Raw genomic sequence first — 27825 nt, forward strand, 5'->3', positions numbered from 1 at the left:
GAGCACAAACAGTAGATAATTGCAGCTTTTATCATATTGCAATGTCATTATTTAATAAAGAAGGTGACTCAGCTGTTATCACATGACTTAAACATGACACCATCAAGTGTCTGCTTGTAGGGAGAGATCACAAGAGAAACTGTTTGTTCAGCTGAAGTAAGGAGAGGTGGAAAACTATATATAACTGTGTCTGTTCTCTTTGGAAAAACCCTACCTTATGACTTCATGCCTCCAGCATGACACCATGTACCATGCTTTAACCTTTGCCAACCATCCAGCACACCCAGGGCTGTTTATGGAAACCTATTGTACATATAAACAGCTAATATACAGAGTACATTGTGTCCATTACATCTGTTTTTATTACAGAATTATGTTCCATGTCTTAAAAGAAAGGTGCTCAACGTAAAGAAGTCAACTAACAAACAAAATAACCACCAGTCTTTCATGCATGCTTATCAGTTCCCTCTTTTTATGAAAACAAAACCAGAGTCATTCTGCACCTGCATTGGTTTCAACCTGCAGGCTATAATCTGACCAAGCCCAGTAGAAACTACAAATACTGTCTGTGCACGAACATTTGTTTGAATGCAAACAAAAGCATAGCTCCGTAAGAGGAACTTCTACAGTGGGCCTTTAGTTTCTGTGCGGGTGTGTCTTTGCTGGATCTTGTTAACCACTCAGTTTACACGTGCATTTGCTTTGGATGGAAATTTAAAGCACTCTGTACAGTGAATTATTGTTATAAGCTATGTGTGGCCCATTAGGGGCAGTAGAGATGTTTAAGAGGTGTCTGGAAAACATTACAGCACTCCTGTCAAAGCTCTGAATCATGGAATTTTCCATATGATGTGATTTAATTAAATATGCTGCTCTGCTTCGGATGCTTTGAAGTTTAAAGAACATGAAAGGGGAAACTTGGATCTCATCACATTTTATCAATAAAGATCACCACAGAAGTGCAAGTAGAGTCACAAATCTCTTAGGAGATCTTGTGTTTTGTCTGCACTGCATTGTAGCATTTCTTAAACATTCGTGATATACTTTCAGTCATCTTTCTGGAATTTCTCAAGGGGTGGGATATCTCCCTGCTAATCTTAAATTCCTGCACATCAACAACAGGAATTTATCATGTTTTTAATGAGAGTCTTGTGCTCGAAGTATTGTTACTTTCAGCTGCTGCCCCAAGTCACAGCCAGGCCTCGTGGATAGTCTCATATTCAAACATCACTGTGTAAACACTGCTCTGCTCTTTGCTCTTGCTTCTTAAACTTAATCAGATAATTTGCCCATTGCAGCAACCTCACACTGTCTCGGTTATTTTAAACTTGTTTCACTGTAGCCAAAAGAAGTTACTGTTAGTTGTTTAAATTTTCCACCCCCTGTCTTTCCATGCACGTGCGTGAAAAGCATGTTATGAGAGCAGCAGAAGCAAGGCTAGCTGTACAAAACCGGGAACTGGGACTAAGTAGGGAAGAAGGAGTTGTGGTGGAAGTGGGCTGCAAAGTGGCTTGCAGGTGAATAGGCAATGGCCAGGCTAAAAAAGATTTAACAGTACACCATATATGAGATTTGCCAAAAGGTTGACGCATCATCTAATGTAGGCAGGCGTTGAGATCAGCTGATCTGCCAGGATTGCAGCTTAGCTTGACTTTTTCTCCTGCTTGAACTGACACTATGCTCATTTCTTTAAACTTGTTATATAGATTCTGAGTGCCTTTCATGCATGTCATTCTTGTGCAGGTGGGTATGTTTAAAATCCATCCAGAGATCCCAGAGTCCATGTCACCAGAGGCTAAAGCCTTTATCCTTCGCTGCTTTGAGCCCGACCCGGACCGACGTGCCACCGCGCTCGACCTGCTCACCGATGAGTTCCTCACCGTCACCAGCCGAAAAAAGAAGAGCAAGGGCAGCTTCACAGGTGGATCAGAGCATAGCTACATGACAATAACATTATTACCAAGACTATCCCCTCTATAACTTAAATAACTCGTTTTATTTCAGGAAAGTTTGAGACTCTTTGCTTTGCAGTCGTGCTAGTTTCTCTTATCTCCTTCACTCTCAGTTTCACTACAAGCGCCGAGCCAAGCAGACAAGAGACCAGCGAAGCAATTATAGCATTACGAGTAATGAAGAGAAATGATTATATACTGTATGCACAATAAAAGCTCCACATCAAGGACTTATCTGTTTAAAACAACAAGAGTGTGAGAATCCAGGAGGGGGAGTTACCTTAATCCCTATGTTGGATAATAGCAGAGGCTCACATACAAACTAGAACACATTATTATAAAACTGTGACATTGTTAATCCGTAAGACCGATAAAAAGTGACTTCAACTTTTCAGTCAGACTGGTAAACAAAGTTTCTGAAAGAGACCTGCTTTGTTTGACATCATTTTCTCTAAGTGTAACAAATTTCCTAATTCCTTCAGCCACTTATCGAAGGCTGCAGGTATCTCCGACTTCCAGGAATGTAGCAGAATTCTACTTACTTACAGCCTTGATAAGGGAATGGCGTGAACCTCATAATGATCTTCCCCACTGCTAAAATCAACCACCTCAAGTAGTGCTCTAAGAGGGGGAAAAAGAAACTCCCCATTCAAAGCCTATCGAGCAACAGCCATTTTTAGGAGTTTTCAGTGTAGAATAAATGAATAGTGGATATCCTATTGACGATTCTGTTGCTATTCTATTATTATTGTTATAAAGTCGTCTAAATTTTAATAAGGTAACAAACAGTATCTCTTTAGATTAAGCTTTAAAGCAAATAGTCTTCAGTAGTAATACTAGTGGCTACAACCAGAAACCAGAAAGCTTCCAGTATCAAAAATCTTTGTTTGTAGTGATTACTAGATTCATCTAGTGCCAAAACCGTTTTTTAAGTGTTAAGAATTTCAGGCGCATCCTTCATTATTTGGATTGTAAAATAGTCATTTCCTGTTGGGTTTTCACCCCACGGCATCAGTCATGTGCCTTCACAGCAGTGCAGAAGATTAGAAAGAAGCTTTGTGCCTCTCTGCATGCTTTGAATGTTACCCTGCTTTCTGTTTTGTTCTTTTTTAACTGCTGACACATATTTTCTGTTTTTCCCTGCAGCTCTGACACCAGGATCAGGTGAGTAATTTTGCTCTCTGCACTTTTTCAGACACATTTACCACTAGTGGGAGTACTTTATAAACTAGATGTCATTTCCATGAAACATCACCCTGCTTTACTGAATAGGATCTGGGCTGCGGTTTACATTTTTCTCTTGGTGGCAGCTACCTGCCTTGTACGACTCTGCCCTTTTGCCAGGATTCAAGATAGAGAGTAAACAACAAGATGGTTTCCCAAATGCTTGAATATGTTTTGTAATCTATTTGATCAGTTGCACACAAACACCATAACAGACAGAAAGCATGCTGCTATACAGCAAAATCTTTAGTTAGATGATGATCAAACAAACACCTTTACGATTTTGTTCCATCTTCTGTTCCCTGTGTCTTCTAGAGTATCTCCGCAGTATCTCGTTGCCAGTGCCCGTTGTAGTGGAAGACACCAGCAGCAGCAGCGAGTATGGCTCCGTCTCCCCTGACAACGACCTCAACACCAACCCCTTCATCTTCAAGCCAAGCATCAAGTGCTACAGTGAAAAGGATGTCAAGGGCCAGAGGTCCCTCTTTCTCAGGTAGAACAACTTGGACACCTCAGACGAGTCATTTTGCCTTAAATTATTCATTTGTTGTTACAGCCTTATGACTATAGTATTGATTTAGACTAAACCAGTATAAAAAATGTAGTCACCGTGACTTCACCCATTAGCTTATGTACATACGTGTTGAAGCCTTGAGTTGAGATGTCTTGAATCTCTTTGGGGTTTTTTTTCTCAAGCAGAGCCTGGCAAGCCCGATTATCAAGCTCTATTCATAGACTGTATGGATGCATCACATAGATACCTGCTAATTAGTGCTAAATGAAATGTAAATAAAGTGCTAGAATTACACTCACCAAAATTGGATCACAGACTCCCCGGATGGGCTTTTAGTACAATTAACCACACAGCAAGACGTCAGATAATTTAATTAAAATGCTTCTGTCTGTCAGAGTGGCTGCGCCCCTAAAAATCCAAAATAATATGAGATTTCACCACCTGTACACTTGTTTTAAAGGTTAAAATCAGCAACAGAAAACAAAACCATTTCAGTATCAGGTCGTGAATGTCTTTATTTATGCTGTAATCTTGCACATTGTAAAAAGGGAGTTTATGGGGATTCACTCGCTTTTGAAGCTCGCCTCCGCCTCCTTTCATTCCTGGGTTTTTGTGTCCTACAGTGATTTAAATTTAAACATGTTCATGTTTAAAGCAATGCAAAAACTTATTTATCTTATATTTAATGTCACCAGTAAAACATACTTAATTAACCTTGCTGATTAGTACCAATAGGGAGGGTACAGCAACCTGTACATATAGAAGGAACAAAAAATTCAAATGGGGTTTCTACTTTTTCTACTCAGCATTCCAGTGGAGAACTTCGAGGACCACAGTGCCCCTCCATCACCTGATGAGAAGGACTCGGGCTTCTTTATGCTTCGGAAAGACAGCGAGAGGCGAGCTACCTTGCACCGTATCCTTACTGAAGATCAGGCCAAGGTGGTGGCCAACCTGATGGAAGCCCTGGCACAGGTTGGAAACCGTTGAGAATGAATAGATGGATATAGAAGTACATTACAAGTTCAACAACACACACTTGTTCACAGGCATTCCAGTGCAGTAGCCAGGCTGTGCATGGAAAGATTAGCTCAGCTGTTACAGTTAATTAAATGAAGGGACCAAATAGCCAAAGGGATACTCAAATGAATTACTAACAATTAAACAAATTTTAAACTGTACTAAAATAATTTAAACATGGAAAAAATTTCTTAAGTCTATCTGATAGGGATGTTAGTAAGTTGGAGTTGGAAGCTCCTGTTGTAAACCTAAACCACCATTTTCATCTCTTCTTTCCCCGCTTGCCTCCTACCTCAGGGCTCAGAGGAAATGAAGCTAAAACATCAGCACATCTCCACCCTTGTGGTGAGTCTTGCTGACTTTGTTCGGATGGCAGACAGGAAAATCATCGCCAACACCCTGTCTCAGCTCAAGCTGGAGCTAGACTTTGACAGCACTGCCATCAGTCAACTGCAGATTATGCTGTTCGGCTTCCAGGATGCTGTAAGTGCTAATAGAAATACCGTGAAAAAGATACTGGGTCAATCCAATGAATTTCAGCTACATTTCATCTGTGATATCCCACTGGGCTCATGAATAATTGATCATAATTGGAATATGAAATATAACCCAAATCAATAAAACATGTCTTGTGTTTGCTGCAGCTTTTTAGTTTATAACCAAGTGTCTTTAGCTTACCCACAGTAAGGATCAAATTTTAGTCTACAGCGGTCACAAACCTGAACTGCTACATTGATGATTTGCTGCTGTAATTCTCCTCACAGGCTCATTATTTTCTGATTTCCTGTTATTAAGTACCCATTTGAAGGCAAAGGTGCTTCTCGCCGCTGCATAAAACAAAGGCTCTGAACAGTGTAATTGTTGTCATTTGAAATGGGCTGCAGACAGCTGCGGGCTGCCTTGTTGCTTTTCTTCCTGCTCAGAGATTAGGCAGATGACTGTGGAAATACTTGTAACCTTTAAGTGAGGCGATAAAAGGGGGAGATCTGTCAGGAGTAATTGCACATAATGTTAAAAGGCTCATCTGCTCTCCCCCTCAGAAATGCAGTTATGCAGATGAAATGGCACAGAGCGAGTGGTTGTTTTCATATTTGTAAGTGGGATTGTGTAATCGTGCTGGTAGATGAAGCTCTGGTGCCTCCTGTTGGTCATTGCTGCAAAAAAATTAGAGCTTCACAGTGTGTGACTGCAAATATTAATAATGCCATGAAGAGTAGGCTGCTTTAAAAATCCCTTTGGGGATATTTAGTTATTGCGGCAGAAGTTAAAATGAAGTATAAACAATTCTCTTAAGAACAATTCTTGGAATGAAATCTGTGAGGCAAATACGAATGAACTCATTTTTATTTTAGGTGTAGAATCACTAATAGGTAAAACATTGTAAAACGTGCTCTCATGAGTGTGAACCTCTCCATTTCCAGGTGAACAAAGTGCTGCGAAACCACAACATCAAGCCTCACTGGATGTTCGCTTTGGACAACATCATCCGCAAGGCTGTGCAGACTGCCATCACGATCCTGGTGCCAGGTAGGATCATCAGTGTCTCGAGCAGAGCACCAGTAAATAAGTTATGACTCTTCCCTCGGGGCACGACTACTGATACAGGAGGAGGGCATTTGCTGCGCAGGCCTGTGTGTGTTCACAGCCTATTTAAAGACAGGAAGTAAAAGGGCAATAACTTGAATGGATTACACACCTGAGTTTCATGCAGGGCAGATATTATGTTTAGCTGATTATAGGCCCAGATTGAAATGAGGAGAAGTTCTAGTTGAACTGTGTAAAGTGGTTCAAGAGAGTTTCAGATCTACAATGTGAAATTATTTCCTGTTTTCACCAAAGAATTAAACTCATAAAACATCAATAGTCAGTGGGATGAGTGCTAAATTTAGCTATAGTTATGTCACAGACACCCAGCGCTATTTTTGTTTTCTTCCACCTTTGTAATGGTGTTTTGTAACAAAGAACCAACAATGTTCAGGTGTTTGCTTCATTATCAAGTTTGAATCTTTAAAAACACACTCGAGTGGAGATCTTATCATACGTTACAACAAAGTTCACTACTCATAACCCATAGGAAGTATTCTGTATCAGTATCAGTACCAGATATTAGTTATATATATATATATAAGGAGAGCTTAACTTCTGTCTCGCTAGCTTGCCCTGCGCTCTTCCTTCTGACTATGCTGTCTGTGTTGAACGCTCAGTGGATCTGCGCTGGACAGTGCAGCCTAGGCGGAGTAGTCGAACACAGATTCACTGAGCGCATCGTCAGAAGGAAAGTTGATAAAATAAATTACAAATGTTGTATTGTTCGATACATATGCGTACCGAACCGAAAGCACTGTATCGAACGGTTCAATATCGATACGAATATCGTTGCACCCCTAATATATATATATCCGTCTGTATATACATATGTGTGTGTATATATATATATATATATATATATATATATATATATATATATATATATATATATATATATATATATATATATATATATATATATATATCCATCCATCTTCATCCGCTTTATCCGGGGCCGGGGGCAGCAGCCTAAGCAAAGAGGCCCAGACCTCCCTCTCCCCAGCCACCTCCTCCAGCTTATCCGGGGGAATACCAAGGCGTTCCCAGGCCAGCCGAGAGATATAATCTCTCCAGCGTGTCCTGGGTCTGCCCCGGGGCCTCCTCCCGGTGGGACATGCCTGGAACACCTCACCCAGGAGGCGCCCAGGGTGCATCCTTGTCAGATGCCCGAACCACCTCAGCTGGCTCCTTTCGATGTGGAGCAGCAGCTGCTCTACTCTGAGCCCCTCCCGGATGGCCGAACTTCTCACCCTATCTCTAAGGGAGAGGCCAGCCACCCTTCGGAGGAAGCTCATTTCTGCCGCTTGTATCCGCGATCTCGTTCTTTCGGTCACTACCCACAGCTCGTGGCCATATGTGAGGGTAGGGACGTAGATCGACCGGTAAATTGAGAGCTTCGCTTTTACACTCAGCTCCCTCTTCACCACGACGGACCGGTGCAGCGTCCACATTACTGCAGCTGCAGCCCCAATCCGTCTGTCGATCTCCGGCTCCCTTCTCCCATCACTCGCGAACAAGACCCCGAGATACTTGAACTCCTCCACTTGGGGCAGGAACTCATCCCTGACCCGGAGTGGGCACTCCACCCTTTTCCGGCTGAGAACCATGGCCTCAGATTTGGAGGTGCTGATCCTCATTCCCGCTGCTTCACACTCGGCTGCGAACCGTTCCAGTGCGAGCTGGAGGCCCTCACCCGATGAAGCCAACAGAACCACATCATCTGCAAAAATCAGAGATGAGATTCTGAGGCCACCAAAGCGAAAGCCCTCCGCCACTTGGCTGCGCCTAGAAATTCTGTCCATAAAAATTATGAACAGAACCGGGGACAAAGGGCAGCCCTGGCGGAGCCCATCACCCACCGGGAACGAGTCCGACTTATTGCCGGCAATGCGAACCAAGCTCTTGCAACGGTTGTATAGGGATCGAATGGCCCGTAGCAATGGGCCAGACACCCCATACTCCCGCAACACCTCCCACAGGACACCCCGAGGGACACGGTCGAATGCCTTCTCCAAGTCCACAAAACACATGTAGACTGGTTGGGCAAACTCCCATGCACCCTCAAGTATCCTGGAGAGGATAAAGAGCTGGTCCAGTGTTCCGCGACCAGGACGAAAACCGCATTGTTCCTCTTGTATCCGAGGTTCGACTAACGGACGAACTCTCCTTTCCAGCACCCTGGCATAGACTTTCCCAGGGAGGCTGAGGAGTGTGATCCCCCTGTAGTTGGAACACACCCTCCGGTCCCCCTTCTTAAAGATGGCATATATATATATATATATATATATATATATATATATATATATATATATATAGTGAGCAGTTTGAAGCCATCTGCTCACTTATTCACTCAATTGAGCAAAGTTTTATATATATATATATATATATATATATATATATATATATATATATATAGCGTAGTGGTTAAACTACACGCCTTTGGAACAGAGGATCGCAAGTTCGATTCCTGCCTGGGGCGTCTGTATCCAGTAAGGGTCCTAAGGCTAGACCCCCTATGCTAAGCAAGCCTACCGCAGACATGAGCGAGACAGATAAATATGAAGGCATGCCGGCTCGGACGTCGCCCGGATCAACAAGGTCCGCGTCAGGTGTTGAGGAACCAGGGCACCCTGACGAAAAGTGGGCTACTGGAACAAGAAGGCATCGGTGGGCAAGGGACGAAAACAGGGCATTGTTGGAATGCTACTACGCAAGTAACCCCGGCGGAAGGGGCTACATGAATAGGATGAGGGACCTATGGATTCTTCGATACCCAACATCCACAATGACGGCGAAACAACTAGTAGCTCAGTGTTCCAACATTCGAAAGAAGGGACTGCTCTCACAGCTAGAGATTGACGAGGTACAACACAAATGCTACGGCAAGGAGGAGTCAGGACGCCAGGTCAGGGGGGAGATATCATCACCCCCACCCGAGATTGGGTACATAGCCCCAAGTGCGATAGGAGAAGGATCGTTGAGTGCGAGAGGAACTGACCTGAAAAATAGGATCATGGCCAAGCTTGAAACCTGGATCCCCCGTAGCCGGTTACCAAGATTACATGAAGTACCCTCAGAAGGTCTGCTAGATGATGTTAATGCAGCACTACGGGCAATACCTACAACCACGATTACCGACACTAACAAGCTGATCTACAATACGGCAGCAGTGATCAGTGAGATGCTTGGCTACAAGTTGAACAGCCACAAGGGGCAGTACCCTCCATGGAGAAGGAGGCTAGAGGGCAAGATCAAAGTAGCACGGAGGGAGGTTAGCCAACTAACAGAGTTGCAGAAAGGTGCGACAAATAAGGTGCCTAAGAAATACAGCAAGCTGTCCATACCTGAGGCCTTGGAAACTGCCAAGCAAAGACTCACAGCCTTGGCCAGCCGCTTGAGGAGGTACACCAGAGAGATAGAAGGCAGGAGAATAAACCAGCTGTTCTCCACAGAACCAGCAAAGGTGTACTCTCAGTGGCAAGGGAACAATAAGAGAACAGCACCACCAAGGCTGGAGACGGAGCAATACTGGAAGAGCATATGGGAGAAGGATGCAACCCATAACGGCAATGCTCAGTGGCTAGTGGATCTGAGGGCAGACCACAGCGACCTCCCTGAACAGGGTCCAGTAACCATCACAGTGGCAGATATCCAAGAAAGGGTCTCCAGTATGAAGAGTTGGACAGCACCAGGGCCCGACATGGTTCACGCCTACTGGCTGAAGAAGCTGACTGCACTCCACGAGCGTCTGGCAGCACAAATGAACCAGCTGCTAGTTAACGAGAGACACCCGGAATGGCTAACTGAAGGCCGGACGGTCCTGATCCCCAAGGACCCCAAGAAGGGACCGGTCCCCTCCAACTACCGACCAATAACCTGCCTCAGTACTACATGGAAGCTCCTGTCAGGCATCATATCGGCTAAGATGAACAGGCACATGGGTCAATACATGAGCGGGACACAGAAAGGAATTGGCAAGAATACCAGAGGTGCAAAACACCAGCTACTGGTAGACAGAACAATCAGCCGAGACTGCAAGACCAGACTGACCAACCTGTGCACTGCCTGGATTGATTACAAGAAGGCCTATGACTCAATGCCCCACAGCTGGATACTGGAATGCCTAGAATTGTACAAGATCAATGGGACCCTAAGAGCCTTCATCAGGAACTCAATGGGGATGTGGCGTACAACACTAGAGGCCAACTCCAAGCCCATAGCACAAGTCACCATCAAGTGCGGGATCTACCAAGGAGATGCTCTGTCCCCACTGCTGTTCTGCATAGGCCTGAACCCCCTCAGTGAGATCATTAACAAGACTGGCTACGGATACCGACTACGGAACGGAGCAGTTGTCAGCCACCTCCTGTACATGGATGACATCAAGCTGTATGCCAAGAGTGAACGAGACATCGATTCACTGATCCACACTACCAGGCTATACAGCAATGACATTGGAATGTCGTTCGGACTGGAGAAGTGTAGTCGGATGGTAACAAAGAGAGGGAAGGTAGTCAGAACTGAGGGGATTGAACTACCAGAAGGCAACATTGCAGACATAGAGGACAGTTACAAGTACCTGGGGATCCCGCAGGCAAATGGGAACCATGAAGAGGCCGCTAGAAAGGCTGCAACCACCAAGTACCTGCAGAGGGTCAGGCAAGTCCTGAGGAGTCAGCTGAATGGTAAGAACAAGATCCGGGCCATCAACACATACGCCCTGCCCGTGATCAGGTACCCTGCTGGGGTAATAGGCTGGCCAAAGGAGGAGATAGAAGCCACTGACATAAAGACAAGAAAGCTCCTGACCATGCATGGAGGGTTTCACCCCAAGTCCAGCACCCTGAGGCTGTACGCTAAGCGGAAGGAAGGGGGCCGGGGACTGGTGAGTGTCAGCACCACAGTCCAGGATGAGACAAGGAACATCCAAGAATACATTGGGAAGATGGCCCCAACTGACCGAGTGCTCAGTGAATACCCCAGGCAGCAGAAACCCAAGAAAGAGGAGGGAGACGAGGAACCATCATGGAAGGACAGGCCCCTGCACGGTATGTACCACCGGCAGATAGAGGAGGTGGCTGATATCCAGAAATCCTACCAGTGGCTGGACAAAGCTGGACTGAAAGACAGCACAGAGGCACTAATCATGGCAGCACAAGAACAAGCTCTGAGTACAAGATCCATAGAGGCTGGGGTCTATCACACCAGGCAAGACCCCAGGTGCAGGCTGTGTAAAGATGCCCCAGAGACAATCCAGCACATAACAGCAGGGTGCAAGATGCTAGCAGGCAAGGCATACATGGAACGCCATAACCAAGTGGCCGGCATAGTGTACAGGAACATCTGTGCCGAGTATAACCTAGAAGTCCCGAGGTCAAAATGGGAGATGCCCCCAAGGGTGGTGGAGAATGACCGAGCTAAGATCCTGTGGGACTTCCAGATACAGACGGACAAAATGGTGGTGGCTAACCAACCGGACATAGTGGTGGTAGACAAACAGAAGAAGACGGCCGTAGTGATCGATGTAGCGGTTCCGAATGACAGCAATATCAGGAAGAAGGAACACGAGAAGCTGGAGAAATACCAAGGGCTCAGAGAAGAGCTCGAGAGGATGTGGAGGGTGAAGGTAACGGTGGTCCCCGTGGTAATCGGAGCACTAGGTGCGGTGACTCCCAAGCTAGGCGAGTGGCTCCAGCAGATCCCGGGAATAACATCGGAGATCTCTGTCCAGAAGAGCGCAGTCCTGGGAACAGCTAAGATACTGCGCAGGACCCTCAAGCTCCCAGGCCTCTGGTAGAGGACCCGAGCTTGAAGGATAAACCGCCCGCAGGGGCGTGCTGGGTGTTTTTTTTTTATATATATATATATATATATGTGTGTGTGTGTGTGTGTGTGTGTGTGTGTGTACAGCAATATGGTGTACAAATCCCTTTTCAATGCATTATTAATACTGATGCAAAATATCAGTATTGGTATTAAATGATATCTGACACAAACAGCTTTACTCATCAGAGTCAGCACTTTGCGTCTCCTTGTGGTGGAAATTATCAATTAAATGAGGTTAAAGATAACAGCTGTTACCTAAGTTGAGGTGAAAAAGAAGGAACCAACAGATAACAGTGGAAAGCAAATCTGAGTGACTACTTGAAACAGAAAATCTTGACATTTTCATTTTAGTAAACAAATTATTGGTAAAGAAACAGTCTGAAACAATCCAGGGGTGTTTCGCTCATTTTAGTTCTTTGGCTACACAGAGCCCACTTTGTTCTTAAGGGGCTGAAACAGTAAAAATATTGTTGTTAAAAAAAGTGTTAAAAAGTAGAATGCTTTCTTGATATGTTTTCTTTTAATATCTTGAGAAAAAAAATAGAAAGTGCAATTTCAACAATAAGCCTCAGTTTTTCACATTTGGGCACTTTAATGAAACGGCATTGTGTTAATCAAATAAACACAACTGATTCCAGTCTCTGGAATTAACAATTCAGACAACCTCTCATGATCACTTTTATTACAGGGCTTCCTCTAAAAGTGATTCTTTCTCTCTGCATGCAGAACTCAGGCCTCACTTCAGTCTGGCCTCAGAAAGTGATGCAGCCGATCAGGAGGACATCGATGATGACGGCGAGCCGAACAGAACCTCCACGCACCAGAGCCGGGCGCCTCCTGGCGCCGCTCACGATGACACGGTGGCTACCTCGGGAGTCAGCACACTCAGCTCCACCGTCTCCCACGAATCCCACAATGCACAGCGCTCCGTGAGCATGGAGCTAGGGAGGATGAAGCTGGAGACCAGCAGGTAGGCATCTGGTTGAAGGCCGTTAACAACAGCACAGGACTTCTTCATTTAACCATAGTTTATCCGTTTTAACCTGCATCTCTCTGTTTTATTCCAGGTTGCTGGAACAGCTGCTGGAGAAGGAGAGGGAGTATCAGTCCATCCTGCAACAAGTGCTGGATGAGAGAGAGCAAGAGATCAGACTACTGAAGCTGCGAACTGAGCCTGAAGGTCTCTACTTTAGTCTGAATTACTTTCTCACACTCCTTTTGCTGCTTCTGGTATTTTTAGTCTGTCTTTACTTTTTAAAGCCAGCTATTTCTCACTGAACAGACTCGACTTTCACTTCTGACTTTTAAATCAAAATGTACTTTATACTTCCTAGAGCCAATGTTAATTAAAAGTTTTTCCCTCTAGTTCAGTAAACAAATTAAACAAGCCATGACAGGAACAATGCACATGAACAAAGCTTTCTTATCACATACCGGAGGTGTAAATTAAGTGACTTCTAATTTGCTGGTCTGATCAGCTATTCCAATATCCAACTCCGAGCTGGTGATGGGGGGTTGATATCCACTGATGATGGTTGCTTTTCTGTAAGGGTAAAACTCATTATAAGAAATTAGTAGAGCAGCTTTAAACAATCTCAATTATTAGGCAAAGTACACTAAAATTAAGATATTGTCATCCACTGTGGCCATTTCTCTTATACAGAGGCTTTTATCTGACCAAATAAGAGTACGCGTCACCTTGAAAGCAACATTTAAGGAGGTTTAAGAATATTAAATGTTCAGTTTACACAATTGCACAAAGCTGTAGCGATAGTGACTGTGACTTGTGACAACAAGGTTGCTTTTTTGTAGAGAAAAAGCAGCATATCCTGTTACTGCAACAGTTACACCTTTACAAGCTGCTTTACAAGCAAACAATCATGGCAAAAAGTTCCACATGAGTGCTGCTGTGAAATATGGACCTAACCACCGGGACATCATTTATTTGTTCACCTTCTATTTCACAGCCTCAGTTTTATCTGTTTTAATGTCTTATCTGGTTTCTTTTCTCGTACGATACATTAGCAGAGTGTCAATCAAAAGGTAGCTATGTCCAAAAACACTTAAACTCTTTAGGAAACTACTTGTTGAAGTGAAAACCAAAACAGAAGCACAATACTTTCTCATAGATTTCTGTGCATTCTTACTTTATCCCCCCAGCTGGCCACTTGAAAGAACGATGATTAAAGCCCAGACCCAGCAGCTATGTCCATCTGATACATGCGCTTCCTGTGTGTACGGCATGTTTGATCTGTCATTAAACTGGTTGTTTTGTTAATGTTTAAATGTTTGTTTTATGGAGTGTTCTCAAAATCTACTCTGTTAGACACCCCCACATCTTCGCATGACCTGGAGGGACAGAGGAGCCAACCTGCAGAGAGACGTGACGACCCAGAGCTGACCAGCTGGCTGACACGTTACGGTGCTGACCAGGATGCCATAGACAGGGTGGGTCTCTGATTTTTTTGTTGTTTTAACAAAGCCCTTTTTAGGATGATGCAAGTAAAGAAAAACATTTCTGTAAATGTAATTTTCTCCACTTTGTTTCTTTAGATACTCAATGAGGAGTATACATTGTACGACATCCTTCATGATGTCACAAGAGATGATCTGAAGAGTTTAAGACTGAGGTAGAAAATGATTTTTTTTTTCTTTTACTTTTAAATATTTCTATATTTGCTTCATATTTTGTGTTCAGTATTTAGTCCCCAAAATACGTGCTGAAACTTGTACCTGACAGGAAGAGAAACAAGGGGGTTAAGATGGGAGCGTTGCATAATGGGAGAGTGTTGTTGCATTTCCTGTTCTTACACAAAAGTTTCAGAAGGCAGCTTTGTACTTCAGCAGTTCTTTGAGGCTAATCTATGAAGGACTTAATTTATCACAAATTCTGTAAATCTGTTTATAAACCAAAATTTAATTGAATTTGCAGGGACCTCACAGGTCAGTAAGATACTGTTCTAACGTGGGCAGTTTGGTTTGGACGTAGCTATGTTGCCATGCTCAGGTTGTGACGCTTAACCCGATGTCTTCTAAAATGTTATTAGGATGAAAATAGCTCTGAATAATTACTCAAACAGGTCACACCAACATGAATATTGATGTCTGCTACTGCAACAGTTTTCACCTCCTCTTTAAAGTTTCTTTGCAGCACTGCAGGTCCAAGCATACTAATTATACTGCGTTCAATTTAGAGTGAAGCATGAATAAAACAAACTACTATGAAGTTCTTATTGGTTGTGTTTGATATCTGGCGCCACACTGTGGTCATATCAAACATTCAGCTATACACACCATATCTACTAAATTGCTTCAGGGTATCTCTAGGTCTTTTTTGTGTGATTGTATGTTTTGGGGTGGGGGTGGTGTTCCCCTCTGATGTTGCTGCATTAGAGGGGAACTTACTGTCTGCACATCTGACCCACAGGTTGATTGAAATTGTGTCATGCAACAGGACAATGATCCCAATCACAAAACTTAATCCCAAATAGAATGGCTAAAAAAGCAGGAAAGGAATCAATAGCCCAGTCAAATTCCAAACCTCAACCAGATTGATGAACTGAAGTAATGTTGTACCGATAAAGTCATACAGAAACATTAGTTATTACACAGAGACCAGGGAAAACTGTCCTTTTCATGACCGTACAGTCTTAACTCTGTGTGATCTGTGCTCATGAGTCCCTCTGACTCTCAGTACAAAGTAAACCATTTAAAATATGATATTTTCAAGTAGGTTGACAGCTGATGGTTTCTTACAAATGGTATAATATTCATTGGTGTGTGCTTTAAGCTAACAGTATTTTGTTTGTCTTGACAGAGGTGGGGTCTTGTGTAAGCTATGGAAGGCCATCACAGACTACAGGCAGAAGCTATTCTAAGGCCTTAAGTGGTGACAGCCACTCAGAGAAGCCAGGACTTTTTTTTGTCCCCAACAACTCCTCTTTACCTCAGCGTTTATAAAAGCAAGATCCTGGAGAAGAAGCTGTGTTGACCATGTTCCACCCACACAACAATCTTCTGGAGTATTTTATAATTTTGAAAACAAAGAGTTTGGATATTAGGTCATTTTGAAAGTAAAAATTAATGAGAAGTGCCACTAGTTTTGTTATACCTGATGGACAGGGCACAGCTTTTGTTACAGGTGTGTTTAAAATGACAGCTGGTAGGAAAATCTATTATTGAAATCTTGAAAACTGTCAAGAAAAACATTTTCTCCTGTCTTTACAAGATGTGACGTTTACAACTGATCGTTTTCTAATACAGGCCTGAGATACAAAATACTACATTCATCTGTACTGATATTTTTATCATTGCTTATCTTATCACTACTTTATTTAAATGTGTTTTAATTTAATTGTTATAGCAATCTGAAGGATGTCATTCCATGTACTGCTTTTGTTTTTTCTTTTATTTTGTTTTTTGTTTTTGTTTTTCAAACTGAGACTTATTTAAATTGTCCATGCTTTTTTTTTTTTCCACTTTTCCTTTTATAATATGAATCTACAATTTTATTTTTAAGAAATATATTATGTAAATATAGTGTTATATAATTCTATGTGGATGACATTTATGTACTTTGAAAAAGACATCTCTAAACACAGTCAAATCTCCATGTAGATTGGACCAAGTTTGCAATGAGCACATGTGAAAAATTAATTCTGTATTATTGTATTTTCTAGTATCACAAATCATAGATCATACTCACTTAATTGACAAAATTGTGTTTATCTTGCTTGTGTTGTGTCAGCTTCATTCAGTCAAATATATAAGTTGTAATGAAAAATCTGACATGCAAACAAACTTCATATGGAAGAACCTTGATGTACTTTTTTATTAATATTTTAAACCATAACATCAGAAATTGGGGGGGAATCGGTGAGCCTTGTGTCTGTTTTGTTTCAGATCTGATTCAAGATTGTTGTGATATATTGTTAAAATAAAACTTTTCATCTTGAAGCTGTGAAGGAACTGTGTTAGAAGTGTTCTTCAACAATTCACTCTAAATGTGGGAGCAGGGGGCTGATAATGAAAGTTGTTCTCCATAGTAAATTAAACACAAATAACTGTTTTGTTTTTTTCAAAATGAATAAAAAAGGCACTGCCTCTGTTCCAAAAGAGTAATTTCTGCACTTATCATCTAGAGGAAAGGTCGTTCATTTAGAAAAACAAAATGTTAACAATAAAAAGTTAGGACTTACTATATGAATCATATACAGGGAGTGCAGAATTATTAGGCAAATGAGTATTTTGTCCACATCATCCTCTTCATGCATGTTGTCTTACTCCAAGCTGTATAGGTTTGAAAGCCTACTACCAATTAAGCATATTAGGTGATGTGCATCTCTGTAATGAGAAGGGGTGTGGTCTAATGACATCAACACCCTATATCAGGTGTGCATAATTATTAGGCAACGTCCTTTCCTTTGGCAAAATGGGTCAAAAGAAGGACTTGACAGGCTCAGAAAAGTCAAAAATAGTGAGATATCTTGCAGAGGGATGCAGCAGTCTCAAAATTGCAAAGCTTCTGAAGCGTGATCATCGAACAATCAAGCGTTTCATTCAAAATAGTCAACAGGGTCGCAAGAAGCGTGTGGAAAAACCAAGGTGCAAAATAACTGCCCATGAACTGAGAAAAGTCAAGCGTGCAGCTGCCAAGATGCCACTTGCCACCAGTTTGGCCATATTTCAGAGCTGCAACATCACTGGAGTGCCCAAAAGCACAAGGTGTGCAATACTCAGAGACATGGCCAAGGTAAGAAAGGCTGAAAGACGACCACCACTGAACAAGACACACAAGCTGAAACGTCAAGACTGGGCCAAGAAATATCTCAAGACTGGTTTTTCTAAGGTTTTATGGACTGATGAAATGAGAGTGAGTCTTGATGGGCCAGATGGATGGGCCCGTGGCTGGATTGGTAAAGGGCAGAGAGCTCCAGTCCGACTCAGACGCCAGCAAGGTGGAGGTGGAGTACTGGTTTGAGCTGGTATCATCAAAGATGAGCTTGTGGGGCCTTTTCGGGCAGTAGGACTGGGAGTCAAGCTCAACTCCCAGTCCTACTGCCAGTTTCTGGAAGACACCTTCTTCAAGCAATGGTACAGGAAGAAGTCTGCATCCTTCAAGAAAAACATGATTTTCATGCAGGACAATGCCCCATCACACGCGTCCAAGTACTCCACAGCGTGGCTGGCAAGAAAGGGTATAAAAGAAGAAAAACTAATGACATGGCCACCTTGTTCACCTGATCTGAACCCCATTGAGAACCTGTGGTCCATCATCAAATGTGAGATTTACAAGGAGGGACAACAGTACACCTCTCTGAACAGTGTCTGGGAGGCTGTGGTTGTTGCTGCACGCAATGTTGATGGTGAACAGATCAAAACACGGACAGAATCCATGGATCCATGAAAAGCGCTATATAAATCCAATCCATTATTATTATTAGTATTATTACTCCCTGTATTTCTCTGCTTATTTCCGTATTGTGTTTACCTTACATTTCACCATTATTGTATGTTTACTCCACTACTTAATATGTTACAGAGATCATTTTCAAAGCTTTGCATGTTTTTATGGCCTTCGTATGCCAGTGTCAATTTTATCTTTATAGAATAGTTTATTACATGTTAACTCAATGTTATTAAAAGATTAACAAAAGAAATAAACTGTAGCCCGACAATGGCTACTGTTAGCTTGAATGAAATGAAAACAAAACTTAACACACACTCGGAGAGCATCGTTAACTGTAAGACTGTGAGAATAAAACTCTTTCAATGCTATTTCGGCAGCTTGTTCCAAATAACAGCAACACAGTAACTAGTAACCACTGAACATCCAAGGTATGGACATTGAGGCTGTCGACAGCTACAGGTACCTTGGTGTTCATCTGAACAATAGACTGGACTGGACTCATAACTCAGACGCCCTCTACAGGAAAGGGCAGAGCAGGCTGTACCTGCTGCGGAGACTCAGGTCGTTTGGAGTGGAGGGCCCACTCCTGAAGAAATTCTATGACTCTGTTGTGGCTTCTGCTATCTTTTATGGCGTGGTCTGCTGGGGCGGCAGCATCTCTGCTGGGGACAGGAAGAGACTGAACAGGGTGATCCGAAGGGCCAGCTCTGTTCTAGGATGCCCTCTGGACCCAGTGGAGGTGGTGAGTGACAGGAGAACGGCGGCTAAGCTGTCATCCCTGATGGACAACATCTCCCACCCCATGCAGCAGACTGTGACAGCACTGAGCAGCTCCTTCAGTGGGAGACTGCGGCACCCACGGTGTGGGACGGAGAGATTTCGCAGGTCTTTCCTCCCCACTGCTGTCAGACTCCATAATAAAGACTTTAACTGATCAAGCACACACATCCATACATATGCAATAATACTAAGTGCAATAATCCTTTCTGTCATCGTTGTATTTTTACTCAGTTGTATATAGTATTTGTATTTGTATTCTATTTTTATCTTATTGTATATTTATTTTATTTTATTCTACTGTATATAGTATTTTATTTTATTCTATTCTGTACAGCTGGGTACTGTATTTATTCTTATTGTATTCTAATTTTTGCCTCATAACTTTTGCACTGTCCACTTCCTGCTGTGACAAAACAAATTTCCCACGTGTGGGACTAATAAAGGTTATCTTATCTTATCTTAGTAGCACCCTGAGGAGCACACTTGGATCTCATTTTAGGAACAGTTAAAATACAGGTGGGAGACCCTGCAGACACACGCAGTGTTAGTTACTGGGTTAAGAACTGTTTTATAACTGATAGGTTATTTAGAAAATGATAGGATGTCCATGCCTTCATGTATGTTTAAGTAAAATTGATGGAGCAATAGAAAATAGCATGTTTGCTAATGGTTGCTGAAAAAATTATTATTCATTAGGATGTTTTTCCTGTTATGACAGCAATTATTTCTTGAATTATGATGTTATAATTAGATCACCGATGATCATATTGGATGGGCTTTTGTAATCTTCTATATGAGGTGTTATAAGCTAAGATACCAAAAGTAATTTATTAATTTTCCTCAGGTTTGTGGCAAAAACCTTTTTTGGGTAATTTTCTGTCACTTTACTGTATTTTTTTATTTAATCCCACCAGGAAACCCTGCTGTTAAAACAGGATAAAAACTTTTCTGTCAGCTTTGTAACAGCTGACAGAAACTGACTTTAACAGCAGAACCAGCCTTTAGCACCTGCTTCTTATCCAGATAATGCAGTAGAGAGGATTAATGATTTGCCTCATAGGTTTGTAGCCTTGCCCTCCTGAGAATAGAAGCAGATGTTTTTGTGAGGGGCTTTGGGCGTGAGCAATGGAATTAAAAGGATATATGTGAATAAAAAACAAAAAATATCTAATCATGTTTTAGCCTGCGATAGAATCAAACATGATTTAATGTGAAAATTGGATGAAGAGAGTAAATAAAGAGGCATGTAGAGGACACTTTCCATCTACCTGTGCTTGATGTTGCAGACGTGGATGAGCCTCCTCGCAGTGACGCTGGACAGGATGTGGTTATCCAGCTGCCCACAGATTGGGCTGTGCTGGATGGCCGTGACAGCGTGGACGACCACGGGATCCGCCGCTATGAGTGGAGTCTGATTAAAGGAGACACAGCCATCAATATGAAGGTCAGCATGTGCCTTAGTCAATACAGTCTATACAGGTGTAGATGAAAGCCTCTAACTATGGCGGTGACAAAGGATTAGACTAAAGATCCACATATATACATCTCTATTGTTCTCTCCTTCAGGTGTCTCTGATGTTTTCATTTGCAATATGAATACCCAGAAAGCTAAATGCGTTTGGGTATTTTCATTAGTTAAGTCAACAGAGTGGCTTGTGTGCAGAGATCAACACAAATAAAGAGCTTATTATTTCTAAACTGCCCTTAGGTAAGCAGCAATACAAGACACTGTCCTGTGGTTATAACATTAAAGAGATTTTAAACACCCTGCACAGCTTTTCCTGTTCTTATGTAAATATTAAAACCACTAATTTTCTCTATTTTCTACCTTTAACAGAAAATAGCTCCCAATGAAAACAATTGGCAGGAAAGTACAGAACCATGTTGACACAGTGCTCATTACAGAGCAACTCTCTGTTCATAGCAGGTTGCACAACTCTTAAAAATTATGTATGGCAACAGTAATATAATATAATGTAATATAATATAAAACTCATGGGCCAAGTTATGGAAAATATTATTTGGTCTAAAAATCTCTGCAGTATAATCTAATATGAAATCTAAGAACCTAGGTATGGGGAAAATGAAACAATTGGAAGATAAACTAGTGGGTGATGCTGTCAGAAGATGTCCAGTCTCAGCATTTTATAGGTTACTCTGCTCTGCTAATTTTGCTTTTAATGCTGGGGGGGGGGGGGGGGGGGGGGAGTGATTCTGACTGCAGCACAATGGCATAAAAATAACAATAGTACAGAAATATCAAATGATGTCAGATACAAAACTCTGCAGCTAAAAATAACACACAAAATCAAAATCATCAAGGCTAAGGAGAAACAACACAACACTTATTACTATGTATATGTATTGTATATCCTGCCCTGGTACAGATTTTTATTGATAAGATAATAGATAGACCTTACGTAGACCTTATTAGCTTAAAGTAGAAAAGTAGAAAATAAATTTTGTCAAAATCAAATAAAAATAAATTCAATAAAGTGAAATAATTACATTTAATATGTAATGTTGTAAGATCTAACAACAAAAAATATGTCCAATTCAAAAATGCAAAATGCTAAAAACATGTAGGAAGCCAAAAAAAACATGTAATATAAACAGCATAGTAAAGATCAGATGGCGTCAGTATGACTGTAAGTGTTGTGATTGTGCAAAGATAAAATAAAGCGTTAGCATGAGAGAGTAGATTTTCTCTGCTACACAGATGTGGTGCATTGCTAGGATTGATTGCATGTGGTATGGAACATTTCCTGTATCTGTTCTTGTGCCAGTGGAGCTGAGCCAGTCTGTCAGAGAAGTAAGTAGGATGGATGTATGATCCATGATGCATATACTGCTACATGTTTAAAACCCAGTGCGGTTTTACAGAAGTCCTCACTAGGTGTTTTTTTAATTTGGCAAAACAAAAGTCTAGAAGTTGATTGCTTCAGAGATGTATTTTTTGTTTGTGCTCTAAAGTCAACACATCCAGGTTTGCTGAAGATCAGTGGCCTCCAGGAAGGAGTCTACACGTTTCAGATGACAGTCACTGACACGGCGGGACAGAAGAGCTCCGATAACATCTCTGTCACCGTACTGGCTCCAAAACACCAAGCAGAAGGTAATGAATCACCAAAACTTCCATCTATGTTCTGCAACTTCCTTTGTGCTGCACTGATTACCGCTAAAGGGTGCGTGACTTGTGACATATTCCTTTACCATTTAAGAGAGAAGATGTGTAGTTACTGTATTCTTATCTGTGCCCACAGTATGTACCGGTCACTGCTCAAACTACCAATTTAAGTGTGATGACGGTTGCTGTATTGACATCACCTATGCCTGCGATGGGAAGCAGCACTGTCCAGACCGCTCAGACGAAGACTTCTGCCCAAACTGTAGGAAACACCTAGTACTCACTTTGTTGGAGCTGGAAGACGAATCCAATTTTCATTTCTATTAAAGTTTTTAATGATTATGCATACTAGATAAAATTAATTAATTTCAGTACAAAACTCTTTTCTCTTATAAATCAAGAACGACACTTTCTTATATGGCAGTGTGCTTCTGAACAAGCCCGAACTCACTCAGGTTTCAGCTGAAGCCAGCATGACTAAAAAGACAGCCGTTGGTCAATTAACCTGTAAAAAGTATGTGTTATGCTAATGTACAGCTGTCTTAAAAGATCAAATTTACAACCAGTGAGTAAAATAGCTGTTATTATATTTATGTGATGGGTGGATAATAGAAGTCTTTTGTAAGGCTGAAATTATTTGAGTCATTTCATCAATATAAATGCTAGCAAAAATCCATAAACATACCTTCCCTTAAGCGATGGCTTCTTTTGTTTTTTTCTAGTCGATGGCAGCCGAAAGTCAGTGACCCACGCTGTGGACCTGCCCAGCCCTCAGCGGCCTGTCGCTCAGACAAAGAAAGCTGAAGACGACTCCATGCTCCCGACTGGAGCCAGAAAGACCATCACACCGCAAGACACAAGCAAGGCGGCTCCTTCTCAAAGTGCCAGTGAGCAGGAAGCTTCAGTCAGTCAAGGTAGAGAGGTCAAAGTCCTTGTAAAAGCATGTAAAACCACTCTGAAGGCATCTTAAAATTGTCATTTTAATGTTCTCGGGGATATAAAAGCAGCAAATATAGAATCACTACTCAGATAAGATTTTTTTAAAAGCACTTAAATTAAAGTGAGGTTTAAAAAGATGTTTTCTCCCACAACTTGTACTTCGGCAGCACCAACTCAAAGTTTCACAGGAGTGTGGCTTGATTGATGGCTCAGTCCACAGTGCCAACATGATCGACATCTTGGTTCACCCCACCAGACCAATGATAAGGATGCTTTCCTACATCTTTACTATGACGTTCAGATATGCCTGCCAGCACACGGTTAACATACTGTGAAAGTCTTTTGCGGACATGCCTCAGTACAATTCAATTGGCTCATAAATCACCAGACTGCCTGTTGATTGGCTCTCAAGGAAGGCCGTAGTTCTCCCATAAATTTCTATTCGGGGTTCTTTGAGTGCCTTGGCTCTCTCCTATAACGTCTCTGGTGGTGTTCATGCTCCAAGGTACTTGGAAAAACACTTATTTAAAAGGAGCCTTTGTACAAGATGCAGAGATATAAAGTGAAGTTGAAATAGGGACAGGGTTCGCTCCATCATGATAACCACTGTAAACCACAAGATGGTGCCGCAAGTCCAACATAAGAAATTCCATTAAAGCAAAAATTAACCAACTGTTAACACAACATCTGTACAGAGTTCATGTTAGTAATTAGTTAAGAGTTTCAGGAATATTTAGCATTAATACTGGTTGGGCTGGACGTCTGCACTAAAACTAGAGCCAGTCGTTTGTCACAGCCAGCGGTCTGGCTCCAGTAAAACAGTATGTAAGCCAAGTTTGATTGGCCAACTGCTAGCCTGTTCTTAAAAGTGATGCTGAAGTTATTAGTTCACCTGTAAAGCAAGCAGGGTCAACAAAATACTAATAGTTATTTCTTTTCTTTCTATTTTTACAATAATGAAGCTTTTTTTTTTTAGCAAAATAAAGAAGCTATTCTTAGCAGCATGGACAGCAGAAAGGAAGGCAACCTTTGTTGTCCAGGGCTAGACACTGAAATAAAAAGCATATGGACTATAAAGCTTATTTTGGAGGAAATATAAAGTACAACCTATTTTCTGAAGAAATAGGTTGGCATGTGTTATCACAGAGGTCGTTTTATGGCGTAGTCCCAGCCTCCAACGAAGCAACGCCACGACTGAGACAGTGTGCAGCCAAAACCTTTATAGATGAAAGCCCATGTCTACAGTGTACTCAGCTATCACATTATTAGACAGATTTAGGCAATTAATATAAAATGGTGATGTTAACTGTGTTTAAAGCACTTTAGTCACACTTTGGAGCATTTCTTCATTGCAGTCTGTTTAGGAAAGGAGAAACAGAAGAATATGAAAATGTAGGATACAGGAATTTGTGTCATTGGTGCAGAATCCCCTTTGTGAAGAGACCAAGAGGGTTTGGTGTGTCTGGGTACTGAAGCAGATGGAGCCTGTAGGCAGCCACTGAGTCATGGCACGGAGCTCAAAATGCTGGCAAAGCCACAGGGCCACTCTGCGGTCCCTGGGAAAGCAGCTCTTTGCCTGCATCCACTCTGAGTGCTGGAACAAAGCTCCTCTGTCCGCTCTGCCATCCGATCCCTGAATGTCACTGACCACACTGCTGTTTTACTATAGATATTTTGTGCTCAAGGTGGATTCTCAGGAGTCTTTTCTTCATTTGACAAATGCACGTCCAAGTTCTTAGGAAACTAAGATGATACCTCATTGTTTAGTGCTCAAAGTCAAAAGGAAAAATAGTTAATCCACTGTTGTGTAGAGGGCTTTGACCTTTGCACTCAAGGTGGATGATGACATTGGATGATATCTTAAGTCGCTGGTAGAAGGGCTCGAAGTAATCTTAGATGTCCGTATCACTTTATCTCTTTATTTAGACACAAAGTCCAAGCAACAGTCCTACAGCCAAGCTTGTTTGATGTCCGATATCAAACATAGAAAAGCTGCAGATTGTCAACAGCAGTCTTTTGGTCACCCTTCATTTCTTTATCTTTTGCTAGAAAAACAAGAAATGCATGCACACATGGAAATACAGTATATAAAGCAAAACAGAGTTCGTACCTTTATTCTTCTACACAGCTCAAACTCCCTTAGATAAACTTTATTGTAATTTCTGTAAATAGTCTTCAGGAGTAGTTCTCTAAGCTTCATGAAGGACATCCAAAGCTGTTTTTTGGATGTTGACCCTCTTTTGTTCTGTTCTCTGTCAAGATAATCCCACGCTGCTTCAATGATGTTGAGGTCCGGGCACTGTGAAGACCAAGTCATAACTGATGGTGTTCCATTGTGTGTTTTTCTGTCAAGCTACGCTTTTATTGAATTGGCAGTAAAAAGACTGAATCTAAATACTTTCATTTTGGATTTATCACTCCATCAGAAATGTTGCCACTGACTTTTATCCCAGTTTCTGTGTAATATGGGATACATCAGCCTTTTCTCCCTGTTTCCCTTCCTTAAGAATGGCTTCTTCACAGCCACCTTAGCACTGAGACCATTTCTGATGAGGCTCAGTGAACAGTAGTAGTGCCCCTCTATGCTTAATTATTAATATGTCAGTATTAAGTTGTTTAAGTAGAAAATACACTGAAAATAGTCAGATACAGTCATTTTCGCTGTTTCCGAATTCACCCAAAGATGTAAAGTCAGGGTTATTCGAGTGGTGTGCCATTCTATTAATATGGCAGTATGTTTAATACTGTAACAGTATCTCTTTATTACATAATAGTATTTAATATTGATTATTCAATGCTAAAATCAATTTACCTGAATCCATTTGTAGGACAAATGTTGAAGAGTTTGATATTAAAATTGTAACACCAGCTACGAAAGGCTGTATTAAATATGTACTTCATCTTCCTGCCTCGACCTGAGTGTTCAACTTTGAGCTGTTGATTTTTTTCAACTCGATGTGACAAATGAGGGATCAGCAGCACAGTGAAACTGAGGACACTACTGTTAGCCTTCCTGTCTCTAATAATTAGCATACATTCCAAAATAAACTCATTTTGTTGTATTCATTATGATCTGAAGCTGGTGACTGAGCCCATAAAATTGTTTACTGAGGTCACAGATCAAGGGCACATAGGACTGTTACCACTGACTTCTACACAACTGGAAGTCTTCTGCCAGCCGGAGGAGTCTCCCCATGCTGGCCACTAAAGAGGATATTGCTTTTTTACTACTGTCTCTGAACAGGTGTCATTGCTGTGCAAGAATCATTTAAATGTGTTAAATATAAAGGCCGTGTCTTGTTCCTTTAGACCCATGTGCTGCTGCTCCAGTTGTGGGACCCTGTAAAGGCACCTTCCCACGGTGGTACTACGACCAAAATGTGGGAGAGTGCAAACACTTCCTGTATGGAGGCTGCCAGGGAAACCACAACAACTTCCTCCAGGAGTTGGACTGTGTCAGTGAATGCATACAAAAAAGTGAGAGCCCACCTTACATTCATTTTGATTGATTTATTTTGTAGTAAGATTGACTTTATTATGTACGAACACCTTTTAGGTCCAGCTTTCAGACCTGCCAGTGTGGCTCCTCCAGTCACCAAGCAGACTGAGATAGGTATATTCATCCAAAGAATCAAACACATGTCAATAATTCAGTGTTGTGAGTCAGCCGTTTTCTCATCTAAGCGGTTTTATTTTTTAAGCTTCCCCTAAAGCCAACCAGAGCCAAGCAGTGAGTGACGCCCCCATCTCCAAACCATTTCCAGTCATGGGAGGACACTCAGATCTAGAGTCATGTGAGACCCAGAGCTTCTGTCTGCTTTTTGTGGCTCTTCCCTCTCTATCCGATGACCTTTTCTGAATGGGGCGCATTTCTTTCTCCAGGTGCCATCCTTCTTCTGAAACTTGGCCTAATCATCAATGCCCTGCTGCTGCTCATGATCTGTCGTCCTTATCTGTCAGCTGTCCTCTCAGGCTCGTCCGCCACAAACTGAATAAAGCGCGTCCCCTCACTACAGAGGAGTCAGATTACCTCATTAATGGCATGTACCTGTAGCCAATCAGAGACCCGAGAAAAGAACCATCAGAGCCCGATCCAGGACGTTCTGAATTTGCACTCTGCATTTCTTCGATGTCTCTTAATTTATCCTCGTTTCCTGTTAGAAAGATCCAAAGCTCTGCTGCCGTGAACGTTGCCGAACGCCTCCACACCGATCCCCTCTGACTGGCACTGTATATCAGCTGCTGATAGATTCAGCGAACATACTGAGATGCTTGTGAATTCATACTTATGTCCTAAGAAAATCACTGATGGAATATCAGCGTTTCTCCTTTACTTCTGATACAGATACTAAAATAGACACTTGTCTTATCTATTACAACTGATTAATTAAACACTGGTTACTTTGAGACAAACATGTTCATTTTACTGCACAAAACATGCGCTATT

At 41.9% G+C, this 27825-nt stretch overlaps 2 protein-coding genes across 2 annotated transcripts in view; both read left to right on the forward strand.

Annotated features, from left to right (window-relative positions):
- The window catches only part of map3k5 (mitogen-activated protein kinase kinase kinase 5), a 95349-nt gene extending 78889 nt beyond the window's left edge, over positions 1-16460 (forward strand). Inside the window, exons 20-30 of the mRNA XM_085373041.1 lie at positions 1744-1921; positions 3099-3116; positions 3492-3669; positions 4497-4665; positions 5008-5193; positions 6132-6237; positions 12850-13093; positions 13191-13303; positions 14450-14571; positions 14677-14753; positions 15941-16460. Of these exons, the coding sequence (XP_085229167.1) occupies positions 1744-1921; positions 3099-3116; positions 3492-3669; positions 4497-4665; positions 5008-5193; positions 6132-6237; positions 12850-13093; positions 13191-13303; positions 14450-14571; positions 14677-14753; positions 15941-16001 (1452 nt within the window). The 3' untranslated portion in view covers positions 16002-16460. The remainder of the gene's footprint in view (positions 1-1743; positions 1922-3098; positions 3117-3491; positions 3670-4496; positions 4666-5007; positions 5194-6131; positions 6238-12849; positions 13094-13190; positions 13304-14449; positions 14572-14676; positions 14754-15940) is intronic.
- A 3453-nt stretch (positions 16461-19913) lies between these two features.
- Positions 19914-27432, forward strand: lrp11 (low density lipoprotein receptor-related protein 11). The gene is given in 10 exon segments (XM_085373005.1): positions 19914-19929; positions 20599-20756; positions 22286-22427; positions 22576-22701; positions 23162-23353; positions 26688-26855; positions 26935-26991; positions 27080-27172; positions 27261-27319; positions 27322-27432. Coding segments are annotated over 10 exon segments (1122 nt in total).
- The last annotated feature ends 393 nt before the right edge of the window (positions 27433-27825 follow it).

The sequence above is a fragment of the Diplotaxodon limnothrissa genome, linkage group LG15 (genome assembly GCF_057381915.1).
Source record: "Diplotaxodon limnothrissa isolate DT_005_m linkage group LG15, D_limnothrissa_male_GT1.1, whole genome shotgun sequence".
Taxonomy (NCBI): Eukaryota; Metazoa; Chordata; class Actinopteri; order Cichliformes; family Cichlidae; genus Diplotaxodon; species Diplotaxodon limnothrissa.